Source organism: Meles meles, chromosome 3 (assembly GCF_922984935.1).
Source record: "Meles meles chromosome 3, mMelMel3.1 paternal haplotype, whole genome shotgun sequence".
In the NCBI taxonomy this organism is placed as follows: domain Eukaryota; kingdom Metazoa; phylum Chordata; class Mammalia; order Carnivora; family Mustelidae; genus Meles; species Meles meles.
Genome location: NC_060068.1, coordinates 144467224 through 144482448, shown reverse-complemented (window position 1 = coordinate 144482448; position 15225 = coordinate 144467224). Strand labels below are relative to the sequence as shown.

The 15225-nt window shown below is 41.2% G+C and overlaps 1 protein-coding gene across 1 annotated transcript in view; it reads right to left on the bottom strand.

Annotated features, from left to right (window-relative positions):
* Positions 1-463: 463 nt before the first annotated feature.
* ARL15 (ADP ribosylation factor like GTPase 15) overlaps positions 464-15225 on the bottom strand; it is a 402700-nt gene continuing 387938 nt past the window's right edge. The window contains exon 5 of the mRNA XM_045999356.1: positions 464-3212. Coding sequence (XP_045855312.1) covers positions 3060-3212 — 153 coding nt within the window. The 3' untranslated portion in view covers positions 464-3059. The remainder of the gene's footprint in view (positions 3213-15225) is intronic.

The following is a 15225-nucleotide window of genomic DNA, read 5'->3' as shown; positions in this document are numbered from 1 at the left end:
CTCTCTTTCTTTAGAGTTGGACCTGTAAATACACAGCATTTCCTCGAGTCACTTAAAAATCTTTACTTCCTTGGGGCATCGATCACCACTGAAGGAGACAGCTCATTGCACCAGTTACTCTTAGAGCGTTGTTTTTACGATAGATATTAAAAGATGCTGCTTTGACTGAAAGGTGACACTTTACATTAACATCTCGACTCTGCTCACTCATTCTGAAGGAACAGCTCCAGTGAAAGTAAATGGCTGGTGAAGACAAACCAACTGGAAAAGACACTAGCTTTTTTGTGTGTGTGTGTGTCTTTTAAGTTTTCACAATGGCCTTAAAGGAAATGTGAATTAATCATTTGTTTTGACCCAAGAGCAGCAGAACTTATTTTGAAGACTTAAACAGGCAACACAAATGTAAACAGAAATCTGGGACTCCCAAATGCTAAAAAGCTTGAAAGGAGTAAGTCCGAAAACATCAATTCTACTTAGCGTTTATTTTCATTTGAAGATAGGGGAAATCATATATAAATCACGGACAATACAAGTTCTTCTTGTCTGGCAATTGTCCACATAAATTTGTTACCCTCTAAGTATAGATACAGATTTTTTTTTTTTTAATAGAAAGACAGGGCGAGATGGCAGTTAATTAGCAACCGATAACTATAAACTACAGTAGGTACAAAGTTTTGTCATATAAATTAATTGCCATTACAAAAAGGCAACTGCTTTAGCTAAGAAGGTACAAAAACGGGTAACTTCCATAAATATAACAAGAAGCTAAGTGGAGAAATACATAACAGACTGTTTTTCCTACATAATATTTGAATATGCAAACTAAGACACCTGTGGCACTTTACATGGAAGTAGGAAGAGCCGTACACACACACCACCCACCCGCCACCCACCCACACTCGCCCATCCAAGCCCCCTCCCCACCCCCCCCAAGTGGATTTCCAAAACTAGGGTTACAAGGACAGGATGCTGCTCGCTCGGAAGCAGCAAGACGGCGAGCTCCGAACTGCCAGACAAAGAAGGAGCCTTATTGACAGTTGTAAAGCATTAGGCGTCAGACAGAAACTTGTCAAAAACAGCTGTTGTTGGGTACTGATTGATAATGTTTTCATTCTGACGGCTGAGACACTGCAGACAGTCGTGGGTCTGAGAAGAAGCCCATCACTGGCGCACACATGAACACACACACACACACACACACACACAGACAACGGGAAGTCATTTAACAGATGGCCTAGGAGCACTCAGCCACGGTATCTTAAAAAGACAACATTCTCCATTTAATGAACTTGCAGAGAAAGCAATGCCTAAGAATCATTTATTTTTCACAGAAGATGAGCACAACAAAACAAAAATGCAAGCAGGGATTGTGTAACTGGTCATCGGAATAAAAGTTTTGTGCTGCTCACGAATTACACAGTGAAAAATATTCAAGGACACTGGAGACAAGATTGAATACGAATCTTTTTGGATCCATTCCATGGGGGGCGGGGGAAGCTTAAAGAAGTGGTCGATGTTTCAAAGATAATGATTTCATTAAAACCCACCTACAAGATGAAACCACAAAAGCTATATCTGAATGATGTATATCTTCTGGAGAATTACAAGTTATTACATCACCATGTAATACAGTGCGAGTCTGTGGTATTTGAGAACCAGTCTGTGCTACCTAATATTACAAACATGTTTTTATTGCTCAGGTGAAAGGAGCAGTTTTCTATCATTTGGCCATTTTGTGTTTGAAGTGGTCAAAAATCTACAAAACGTGCCAAAGAGAATTATATCCATAAACTTCAATATCTATAGATTATTCTTGATTTAGAAAAGGTCAAAGGTGCCAAACCTTAGTAAAACGGCACATTTATCTCTACATAATTTTATGATTTAAATTAAATGGAAAAAAAAAAAAAAAGAGTTCCAAAGACTGAATCTAGGCCCTAAAATGACTTGCTGCAGCCCCAGCACATTTTTTTTAAGGGCACACTGAAACCCCTGAAAATAGAGGTTTATAATAGGAATACTGACAGACCTTTAATTACTCGTCGGAGACAATCAGCGACTCCGTTAAACTCCATTAGCACTTAATGAATGAATATCCAGATGATTCTGTCTTTGTTTTCTTTGTCAAATCCATGCCAGCTTAAACCCTAGCCAGTATAAACTATACTTCATTTGGATCTTTTTAAAATTTTTATCTATTATTTTAAAAATTATCTTCTCTCGATCAGACACTTTTAAGATTTTTAGAGAAAGATACCTCTGTCATGTTGCAGCTTGACTTTATGCAGGGGACTCTTTCCATTAAAAAAATATTGGAGGACTCGATGAAATAGTCATCAGGGAGGCACACCCGCATTGTGCCTACATTCTTGCGCGTCTCAAAAACGGAAAGTTTCTGCTCTTAAGACAGGGGAGTGAGACTTCAGATGGAATCAAGGAAATTCTGCATCTTGTCTTTAAAGTTCTTCCACGTTAATTTTATCTTGGTAGGATATTCCTCTCTGATAAGGTGATTCATTGAAGTTTTTGGTGCTCATTTTCCTCTCATAATCTATGAGGCCCATATACAAAAAACTCAAGAATACAATATGATAAAATAAAATAAAACCCCCCAAGAGATCTTGGAAACAATAGACATAAAATGAGGAGCCCCAGTTGTATAACGCTCCACCCCCGAACCCAGGGAAAGTGAGTCAAGGTTCTGAGTCTCCCTGAGTCCTTCGTAAGGGATTTGATTTCTGTAAGCCACGAATTCCATCCATTTTAACACAGAGTACAGAAGAGCTGCTTAGAACAACAGAAGGAAGAGACATGCGGCGAAGATAATTAGTGGTAAACAGAGAATAAATTCTCTCTCAGTAGTGTGTACTTGACGTTAATGCCGATGATGATTCACCTGATTTACAGAATATTCACTTTAATAGAGAGATGAGAGTTGGAGATAACTAGAGGAAAAGAGACACTGAAGCCATGAAAGTCTTGATACCAAAATAAAATTAAAATGAGAAACGAACACGATAGGTTCAAGGCCTTTGGGAACCCGTGTTCTTTGCCAGATTTCACATTCTTACAGCTTCATGGTCTTTCTCTTCTAACAAATTTATCAGTTGAGAGAAGCTGTCTTTCAGTGCCTCCATGTCATCCAGCGAGCAGGGCTGCAGAATCCAGCGTTTCCCACGTGCAAGGGGTTCAAGTTCAAAATATTTTTTGACCTTAAGGGGGGAGAAGATAAATATGTTATTAGTTATATCAGAACCTTTCTAATTCCAGAAGTCTGTGAGTGACGAAATAGGGGGGATTTCAAGGAGAACGTTTATAAACTGTGATGCCTAGGACTTTCTAGAACTCCATCCACTGCTGCTGTTATAATGTGGGTCCTATGTTGTGACCCAGGGCTGTTTTCTTTAGGGGTGAGTGACCTGCTTACAAACCACGTCACCCACACACTTATCTGCATGGGAGGTCTGATGGAGTCTAAGAAAGAATTACATGTACCAGCACACAGGGTAGAGTACACTGCAGGCACCAGAAAGATTCAATTCGATCAAAACCACCAGCAGCTTTCACTACACCCCCTTGCTAACTTACTCAATTGGCGGCAAACTATAGTACGTACTGAATCAATTACTCAAAATTATTTTGACTACCAAATGCATATTTTGACTACCAAATGCATATACGACAAAAACTGGTAATTTAAATAATCTTTTTTCTCTCTCCCCCTAAACTTCTATATCCATTTTGAGACGTGGGAAAGCACTTTTTAGGAAAGAGGCTAGAAACTGAGTATGTGTGTGTGTATGCATATTTAAACTGTATACAGATACATATATATATACAAAGTCTCCTGCTTTTTTCTCCTAGTCCGAATTTTCAGGGAGGCAAAAATCATGACCTTTTAACTGGTATGTGAGTGGAGAATTTGCTATCTTAAAAACCTGTTTGGTTAATATTCAGTTGTAAGTCATTCTTAGCACAGTGGCTAATAGGTTACTGACTAAGAGAGTCCAGGATTACCAACTCAAGACGGAGAGGAAACATCAAATTGTGACATCTTCCGGAAATACTGATGACCTCTCAAAGGGTATGATAAAACACAAAGCTTGCAAAGTTATGGTCCTGCCCACACTCCGTCACATAAGAACTGAACACCGTATGTACAGCCCCATGAGGTTTTACTAACATAAAATACAGTGAGTAGCAACACCAGAAGAACCACTGTTTGAAGACATTCTTGGTCAACAGATTTCATTAAATCCCATGTGCCAGGGCAAATTCCAAGGTCTTACCTTAGTCAATACTCAAGACCTAGGGAAAAAAAGGGTCTCAACCACATGCCATTCCCAATGTGGTTTCATTTTGCCTCTATCACTGCAAGGACCAGAGTACAGCAGAGGTACATCATCCAAAAGTGGCATTAAAATATGTGTACATTATTTTCATGTGAGCAAGCAGACACATAAGAAATACTAAGGCTTTATGCTAGTACAGGAACCACAATTACGCTAACATTCTAGAGTTCAAGTGTGTCTCCAAAGTCCTTCTGTAAATGTCTGCAAATTAGCAATAAATACTACTACTTTAAAAAAAAAAAAGCCTGTGAAAATGGAAGGACTCTCATCAGTTGATTCTGGAAAGTAATGAAAATCTCCCTTCAGATCAGAAAGTGGGTATACAACTTCAGAACAGAGTTTGCCCGAGGTATTTTATAAATCACGTTGTTAAGAGAATTATCCCTTATGGAAAATGTAAACTCCCTTCTTTTAGTTTCTTTTCTTTAGAGCACTGAAAGCACCCTACTTCCAAGAGAATCTGAAATCTGCTTGTGCAACAACCGGCACTAGACGGTCTCTGTCCCACCGAGGGAGGCCAGCAGCCAGCAGGGGGAGAGCAGAGCTGGCAGGGGGGACAGGTGGGGACCGTGTTTAAGGCCACAGCTTGGCGGAGGAACTGATTGCTCTGGAGAGTATAAAATCAGAGATGTCAGGCTCCTTGCTTCTCCCACAAAGTGGGGCTTCAGAATGCACTAAACAGAATCTGGTACTTGATCAATCATGCCTCCCATCAAGAGGGGATGGCACGGAACATCCAAAATCTGGTACATGAAGGAAGTTTTACCCTTGCCCCATTTCATAACCTCACATCACTTTAAGTCTTGCCGATAACTGAGAAGAGGACTGGTGGCAAGAAATTCAGGAATATTAGAATAAAGAGAAAGACTAACACAGTAAATGCATGTTACCAACAATACTCCTTCAAATGCTTGGCTTAAAAATTCGCAGAATTGATCCTGGTGGCATACTGACAGCTAATTTGAAAACAATGTTAGATTTAAGCAATCACAGAATAGAACTTGTGATATTTTACAATATGGACCAGACACAGAAAGCCAGGTTTTAAGTACCCATTAGGTTGGTCTCTAGGCAACTGAAAATACAGACTATCGCGTGGGCACAGTTGGAAGATAATAAAGATGTCTGAAGGTAGTTTCTGAAGTTGTTCCTGCTGAATATGAAACTTGAGGAGGAAAGGGAAGGTTCCATTACAGGGTGGTCACCAGATAAAGGATCCTAATGGTGTTAAGCTGACAACTATGGCTGCGTAACCCGAGATTTTCCGATCTGTAACCTAAGTGGGTATCTCCCTCACCCTGCTATACTCCCCCAACTGGAATCCAAATGATTCCACACCATCCTTCATTTATAACATCAACTGTAAAACTAGTCCGGCATTTCAGTGAGTTTCAAGCACAGTGAGTGACCGGTTGTTGCTGGAACACAGCTTTTCATTACCCAGCGTTTCATGTTTCTAAAAACAAAGCAGGTAATACAAGAGAGGGGGCGATGGAGACCTCATGCTCTGACTTGAACTTTTCCCATTGGGTTAACATTTTCATTTGGTTTTCTTTAATATATTTTAATTTACTTATTCAAGAGAGACAGCATGAGTGTGAGAGCACACGAGAAAGTGTGGGGTGAGGGGAGGAGAGAGAGAAATCCCAAGTAGACTCTGCACCTAGTGTGGAGCCCCATGTGGGGCTCGATCCCACGACCCTGAGACCAGACCTGAGACAAAACCAAGAGTCGGACGCCCAACCGACTGCACCACCCAGGCGTACCTTCGTTTAGTTTTCTGTCAACTTGAACTTCAAATTTCACCTCCTCTGTATTATTAAGATACAAATTACAGTCACATTTGACTTGTTCACCTTATCTTTTTTTTGTCCTTTCATAATGCTGCTGTGTAATTTTAAAGAACAAGGTGTTTAAATTTGACCAACATAAATCACATGTTTTGAATACTTAATCAGCCACTTAAATACTACGCTTCAATGGAAGCTGCAGGGATGAGGAGGAGGGGACTGCTTCTCACTGGCTTCGGGAGACGGCACTTGGGGCAGTGACGTCAGAATCCAGCTGCCTGGCAACCTGTAGTCTGCTGGCTATTTTGGGGTTAGCCGCAAGAGTGGGCATTTGTTAGTGGCCATGTGTCCACCCTAGAGATAGGAAAACAAAGCTGCCGTAAGTAGCCGGCTTATTTTAGCTATGCTGTCAGAGCCCTCCTTCATTCACGCCACTGTGGGGTGACGCGCAAGACTGCATTCTGTTGATTCCCACAACGCACTTCCTGTAGAGTCCTAACAGGCAACTCGGCACCATCGCTTTGCTGCTCACGTTTGTAACAGCTGCAAAATCGGGTAGGAGATGTCCTTTATGTTTCTTTGAGAAGAGAAATAATAATCCTTTCCAACTTGCAGGACCTCTAAGAAGGTTATGTAATAATACTGACTTCCCTATCTTGCCCTCACTTCACGAGCAAAAATTTCTTTTTAATTCTTGCAAACCCGCTGTGACTACATTTCTGGAAGTCATGTAAATAGTTTCTGAACTGCAATAATAGGTCTTCCGTTTTAAAAGCCTGCAAATCTCATTTTATTTATAACAATAACTGCTTGTTTTTCCTATTTTTGTTATTAAAGCATGTAAGTACTGTGTGCCCAGAGTTGGCCTCATTTTCCTTTAAACACTCTGGGGAGCAGGGGAGAGAACAGTCCAAAAGGGATGACTTAGTGTTTTTATGCGACATAGAGTTAAGTTCTAAGCTCAGATACTTATAAACAGTGCTTTGACTCACATGAATGTGTTGTAAGACATTAAAAAGGGGGTTAGTTCTTACTGCATGGGACTGTGCTGTGCATTGAAAGATGCACAGTGCATCTTTCAATAGGTCACCCCCAGTCCTAGTGAACTCAATGCCATTACCCTATACCAGTCACAGCTGTAACTAAAAATCCCTCCCCCCATCTCATGTCCAGAATGCCACCTGGGGTGGTACTGTAGGTATTTCTCCCCCTGTCTGGGGCAATTTAGCTTGCTTTCTCAGTGGACAGAAGTTGGCTATCTTTTCTGCACGTACTTCTCCAGATCCCCACTTACCCACAACACACATATTCCCTCTGGGGAAAAAACTAGCCGGTTATAATGGACCATTCTTAACTTGAGGGTGGTTGTGGTGCATTGTCATAGGGTGAAGATTAGTACGAGGAGCTTTGAACATGTGGGTCCTAAAAGTTCACTCCCTGTAACTTCGTTCATTCGACCACCACTTCCTGAACACAACTGGCGAGGGTGTGAAGGCGGTGTGAGTGTGCCCTGTGCCAGTGCTCCTCCGGCCAATGTGTGGGGTTCCAATGCTTAGAGTGGAACACTAGAAAACAAAAAACAGAGACAACAGCTGGAAGAGGAGGCTGTCCTCATCATCTGTATTAAAAGATTACAAGCCCCATTGCCTCTGGCTTTTCAGTGACCATAAAAGATGGTTTAATACCGCACAGTTTACTAAAGGCTTTTTCACTAATTTATGGCACCCTGATTATACAACTGGAAGAAAAGCAATGGATTCAAATAGAGAGAGGGAGGAGTATTAAAATAATTAAAATAATTAAAATCAAAGTGAAAAAGAAGTATCTTGGTAGAAGATTGCCCAAAGAAACTTTCGAAATAAAGGCACATTATTCTTTCTTCATCTCTGGCACAGGAATCAGTCTCATGAAGGAGTCCAGGCTGACAATGTCAGCTCCTTCAAGGCAACAGTGATCAATCAGCAGGTAAGACAAGACAACAGGGATGCTGGGTGAGGAACACAAGCAAACACAGAGAGCCAGCGAAGAGAGCTGCAGCAGGGGGTCTGGTAGGCAGAACTCAGGTCAGATGCGCAATGCATCTTGCAAGAGCCCATGACTCAGTAACCACCTTGAGCCAGTTATGGGTTTCTTGTCATTTTAAGTCCACAGTGTGTCCATCGCATGCCTGTATTTTTCAAACAACTAGATGAATCATGTTTTCTGATACAGGTTCATATGGGTCTTAAACTCTTTGGTAGAACTATGGTCTACATGATAAATGTACTCCAGGGCTCCAATTAATAGGCTGTTAAGAGAGCCTGAGCGATGAGTGGAACTTACAGGATATTGTCCGTGACTGTCAAAAAGGGAGCAGAACTTGCCTCATCCTCACCCAAGCTCCTTACTTTCATCATTAGAGGAGATGAACCGTTGTAGTCCCATGTCACGGTAGGGGAAACATTCGTACTGAAATGCTGGTTGTGCGCCTTCCCTTTCCACCCCCAGGCACAAGGACATCAAATTCTAGGAGCCATGAAACTGGCCAGGGTCTGAATTATTTACGCCATGGAAATCTGCAAGTGCAACAAACCAAGACTTTCTTCTTTCCAGAGAGTCGGTTGCCAAGCACTCACCGGCACGCACAATATATACATCTCGCCTGGGAGTATGCCAAGGGGCCTTCCAGCCTCGTGGTCTTAATTGCAGAAGCTCACGGAGCAGGCTTCGCTTGGTAACCTTCGCCAAAGTCAGAGAGAACTTTGCCCACACCGTGGCTCCAGGATGGGGTCTGGAGATAAAGTGGCAGGGCATCATTAAGATTCTTCAGAGTGCATTCTTGGCAGCTTGTTCAAAGAAAGGTTAGTCCAGAGAGAGCAGCACCAGCTGTTCCCCTTTTCATTGTGCTGCTTGCAGGATTTTGAAATCCTTAGGTACTAAATATGTCATTAAAGGCAGAAATAAAGAATACAAGCAAAACCGATTTGCCATAGTCCCAAAGATACTACAACACGGAACAGATAGTTTACTTTTTACTGTACTAAAAGGGACCAGAAAACAACACCTCGATATTAACCAAGACCACAATATTACTTTGGGAGCGCAGATCTATTATGGATGATTGGTTTCAAGAATGTTAGGTACAGAGGCACCTGGGTGGCTCAGCGGGTTGAAGCCTCTGCCTTCGGCTCAGGTCATGATCCCAGGGTCCTGGGATCAAGCCCCACATCGGGCTCTCTGCTCAGCGGGAAGCCTGCTTCCCCCCTCTCTCTCTGCCTGCCTCTCTGCCTACTTGTGATCTCTCTCTGTCAAATAAATAAATTAAAAAAAAAAAAAAAAGAATGTTAGGTACAACATTAAAGTGTAGTTTCGGTAAGATCGCATCTTTCTTAAGCAAAGTGCAGCCCACCTGACCTTGGAATAATTAAAAGCTAGACAAATGCCAGCAGGTTATGACTGGTGATTGAGCCCCGCCTTTATTAGAAGTCTTCCTGCCCAATCAGTAATCTCTGAAGTGTGGCAAATGTTATATATTGTGACAATAATTATATAGAAACCCCATCTTCCACTGCACAGGAGAAGTCAGTGTGTTCCAGAAGAGCTAAATAAAATGATTCCATTGCTTTGGTGGTAGGAGCTAGAATCTGAAAAGCATTCCTGTTTTTTTTTTTGCTTAATCTGCTAACCTAGAATTACAGAACAGATTACATCTATTTTCTCTTTTTGATATACCTAGAAGGTTTGTTTTATTCACCTATCCCAAAAGCCTGCTAATCAGACAACCACTGTGAGAGGCAGAAATGAGGTATGGATGCTTCCTGTCTTCAAGGGACAATGAAAGATACCTAGGACTCCTGAAGAATATCTCCTCTACCCCGGGGATTCTATACTTGGCCCTCCGGAGCCTGGAGTGATTCCCATATGTAGGTCTTTGCTCCAACTTCTGCATCCAAACAAAGGTGCCTCCCTCCACAAGTAGAAAGAATCGGCTTATAAATATTCATATTTTTAGACCCAGCTGACGTCCTCCTATCATCTCAAGGGGAAGCCTTAATGTAGAAGAAATGTTGAAAGCAGAAGGGAACTTAATCACAGTAGCCACTGTTGGTTACCTCCCAGCACCCAGGCAAATAAAGTTTTATTGGAACACAGCCATGCTTACTCACTTGTCTATGGCTGCCTTCACGCTTCAATGGTAAAGTTGAGTAACCATCACAGAGACAAAATGTAGAATTACTGTTTAGACCTTTACAAACAAACAAACAAGCAAGCAAACAAACAAACAAACAAACAAAATTGCCAATCCCTGGCTAACGCTGTTTGCAGCTTCCCGCTTTGTCCAGTAGGGGCACAAGCAGTGCCCGGGAGGTGTCTGGGGAGCTGACCTCTCTTGCTAGACCAGCTCGTCCCCACTCATACTGTAGGGGGTCAGAGAAGTTGGCTTTTTCAACCTCTCCAGGCTCCACTCATAATTTCAGAGGCTCTGGATTGTGGTCTAGCAGGCAGAAGGGTCATAAAGCCATATTTTGACCCCTCTATGTTCAGCCTGGGTTTCTTTTATGTGGAGACTACCTAACAGCAGCGAGAACTAGCCAAGGCACAGGGTCCATGACCTGTCTGTTAAAAGCTTATGGTGTCCTTAAGGATGGCTCTTAGTGCAGAGCAATACTAGTTATTGTTACTTTGCAGTTTTAAAAAGGAACATACAATTTACTAAATATACTGTGTCTAAACCCCAGTTTTTCCTGAAGCTATTATATTCAATTTAAAAATCTTACCATTCTGTCTATATATCTGGTAAGTTTTAACACCACATTTCAGGAAGTTGGATACAGTTTAGGTCCTTTTATAAACTTAGTTTAATTAACCACTTTTAAACATTTCAAAACTCCATTTATAAATTTAACATATTCAATCTTCTCTTTCAGCATTTAGACTGTAATAATCAAAATATCCTCAAGTAGTTAAGAAGTCTTTTCTTCCCCAGCAAGAATTCGTAAGCATTTCTTCAATTAAATTTATAAATTCAATGACTCTCAAGCTCTGGTATTTCTTCTTCTTTAAAAAAAAAAAAAAAGATTTATTTATCTGAGAGGAGGAGAGAGAGAGAGCATGAGTGCATGTGCACAGGAGTGGAAGGGGCAGAGAGAGAGAGAATCTTTAAGTAGCCTCCCTACTGGGTGTGGAGCCCCACATAGGGCTTGATCTCATGACCCACGAGATGAGGACCTGAGCTGAGGCAGAGAGTCAGTTGTTTACTGACTGAGCCACCCGCGCGCCCCCTCCTGCCTTTCTATATAGGGAATCATTTCTGAAGTAATTTGTACATCTTAAATTATAATTACAAAGTGACTGTACCAGGTTGACCTAAATGTAATATATACTTGAAAGTATTAATATTGTAGATTTGTTATTTTATCATTTTTATACTCTTAATGTTAAATTTTCCAGGGTTAAAAAGACTTTCCCATTAAGGAAACAACTTTCCATCCCAAAAGAAAAGAGTTATCATTCCATACGTGGTTCTCACCTCACTAAAGTTGAGTTGCTTTTCAGACAGAGTTTTTAGACTGAAACAGGACTGGAGTCACAGATGTCCAGGGCAAAATTTTTGGGGTCACTCTTTATAAGAATAGTTGCCACAACAAAAAGAACCTCCTGGCCTTCAAAGGGGATTGTTTGCTCCTGGATGTAAGTTATCATTAACTATTTCATGGGTCTACTCTCAGAAGCAGACACCCCCTCCTAAGATTCTAAAGAATTTTCTTTACTGTTTGCCTGGATTTCGCATTTCTCTAGCACACACTTTAACATCTTTTCGTTTGGCTCTATAGACATTACTTTTCATTTATTGAGCTATAATTTGCAGACTGTAAAATTCACCCTTTTAAAAATGTACAAGTTAGGGGCGCCTGGGTGGCTCAGTGGATTAAGCCACTGCCTTCGGCTCAGGTCATGATCTCAGGGTCCTGGGATCGAGCCCCGCGTCGGGCTCTCTGCTCCACAGGGAGCCTGCTTCCTCCTCTCTCTCTGCCTGCCTCTCTGCCTACTTGTGATCTCTCTCTCTGTCAAATAAATAAAATAAAATCTTAAAAAAATATATACAAGTTAGTGATATTTAGTATATTCAGGGACACCTGCAATTATCACGGCTATCAAACTTCAGGACATCTTCACCACTCCAGATAGAAACTCCCCACCCATTAGCAGTCACACTCCATCTGCCCTTTCCTCCAGCTCTCGGCACTCACTAATTTACTTTCTGTCTCCAAGGATTTGCCTATTCTGGACATTTCATATAAATGGAATTATTAATACATGGACTTTAGTATCTGTTTTCTCTCACTTAGCATAAAGTTCTGTGTGAGTACTTCTTTTTATGGCCAAGTGATATTCTGCTGTACGGACCTAACACAATTTGTTCACCCATATTCATCAGTGGCTGGACGTTTGGGCTGTTTCCACTTTTCGGCTATTATGAATTCAGTTATACGAGCCACTACTGTCTCCTTCAAACAGGCTTTATAAATAATCACTGTATAAGTTAATGAGTTAGAGGATATCAAGACTCAATGGGAATGAAGCATCTTCACAAGTCTGGGGTGAACTCTTTTCACTCAGATTTATGAGGATATCCTCGTTTCACTTGAGGAAATTCAGAGATTTGGATAATTAGTCTTAATTTTTTCATGAGTAAGAGACTCAGTTCCTGGAAGGCATAGACTATGAAAAAAATGCTTTTGTATTCCCTCTGTACCCAGTACAATTCCAGACACAAAGAGGATACTCATTATTTTTAAACAAATGTAAAGAGCTGAAACTATAATGAAAAGGGAAACAAAGTATGTACCGTATTTCATCTCAGATTAAAATGTTAGTAAAGGAAGGAAATTGAACATTGGAGAGAAGTTGCCACTCCTTTTAATTAAGCAGGCCAAGGTTTCATGCAGGAGGTGGGATTTCATGAACAGTTTCAAAACCATAGGTCTAATTGGTTTAAACTCTATTATACATATGCCTACAGGCAGCTGCAATGGATTGTTTTGCAAACAGAAAAGTAAGCAACCCCTCATGGAAAATAGACCCACTCCAGAAATCTCAAGACCCAAAGGACACATATGTTTTGAGCTATTCCTTTAATCTGGGTCCAAACAAAGCATCTAATTCTTATCTCAGAGAATGGAAAGCATTGACATATGCAAAAAAGAGAAGAATTGGTACACTTGTCTTTGCATGCAGGTGCAGGCCTCAGACTTTTCAATAACATCTATAACATAGTCATTAATTACACAGGCAGCCAGGTTTCAACAGCATATCATTTTCTTCTGCCCTCCTCTCTTTCCCTTCAGTAATCAATTCTATTCCACTCCTTCAAAAGGGCTTTGGTTTATGGTACCAATACGTTTTGGGTGTTACATTGGATTCTGCGCCTTCCATGTTTGCGGTAATACTGGGTTATGACTTACCTTTATTTCAAAAAAATCAAACATTGTAAGCAGGAAGAGGCTTATCTATGAAAAACTTTTTCCTGGCAATAGAATATGGCTGTTTAAACAGTTCTACCTATATGTACGAGAGCCAGTCAAGTATGTACTAGACAGGAAGGAGAGTTAATGAGTGAAAGCCCCAAACACATCAGAGACAACCAATTAGCTTGTCTGAAACACAGGCTTGTAAAGCTATCAGTAACTTATAAAATGGTCTGCTACACACGAGTAAAATGTTGTTTAAATGGCTTGCTTAACTAGATGCATTCACCATGAAATTGATTCTTTTAAGGTTATCTTTTTAAACTCAATACTCATTAACTGTGCATATGGAAATGGTTGGCTGGGTGGAAGGGTGGGTAGATATCTTGGTATTGTCAAGTGCAGGCTGAAGATATGAATTCCATACTTTTTGAGGTTAGCAGGTACTGGAGAAGAAACCCCATCAATTACCAACAGTTGTGTCTGCCTCAGTCACTGAAAAGGATCAACACACTAAGATCATTCCTCCCCTGCCTTGTGAAATGCTTAGCTTGGGGCTGGTAGATGGGCTCTGAGGACCTTCCAGCGTTGAGAACACATGCTTTTGTGTTACAGAACTGCACCGGTTTTCACCACAGCCTGTGATTCTGCAAAATGGCACGACAGCAAGAAGACCTGGAGCCTGGTAGTTTCCAAATCCAATATTTGTTTCAACAGTGATCAGCTTTCATCCCCCAAAGACTTACTTACTTACTAAAACATTTGAGGTAACTTGACGTTAGCGGACCCATGAACGACAATCATGATACTATTTCCTATTCTGAGTTATCTTTTGTTGTTGTTGTTCTTTTAGAGACAGAGAGAGACCACAAGTAGGCAGAGCAGCAGGCAGAAGAAGAGGGAGAAGCAGGCTCTCCGCTGAGCAGGGAGCCCGATGTGGGGCTCGATCCCAGGACTCCGGGATCATGACCTGAGCCAAAGGCAGCCGCTTAACCGACTGAGCCACCCAGGTACCCCCTATTCTGAGTTATGTTAAAACACTACTGTATATTTTGGAATTTTTTTTGGCTGTGTCTCATATTTAGCCTTTTTCTGTTACACAAGGCTTCCTGCCACAAATACACTTTAGTAAGTTGCAACCTGATCAGATAACCAGAAGAGCGTGCTTTGATTTTGACGCGACTAACTCTTCTTGCGTGCTCATTCAATGTTGGTACCCTTCAGGGAACCACTATGAGTTGGTCAACTCAAGGGATTCCAGGGGATTCTCTGACTTAACAAAATACTAGGAAAAAAAAATAACTTGCATTAATGTATTAAAGCTGGTTAAAAACAAAAAAAATCTCTTAAAAATGGTTTATATATTCCAGCTTATTTGGCTTTTGTAATGCACTCTATGTCCCCTAGCTCAGTCTTGCAGCTGGGAAGCGTGGGGAAGGCAACAGGGGCAGTAACGAATCAAAATATGAATATATGGAACCCAAATAAACATGTTTAATACTCGCCTTGTGGTACTATGGCAGCACTCTATCCTAACAACGACAACATTTAGATGTTGGGGCAGATTCAAATTCTTGGGCCTTGAACAGGAGACAAATATGGCAAGCCACGCGTTGCTGAGCCGCCAATGGAGGG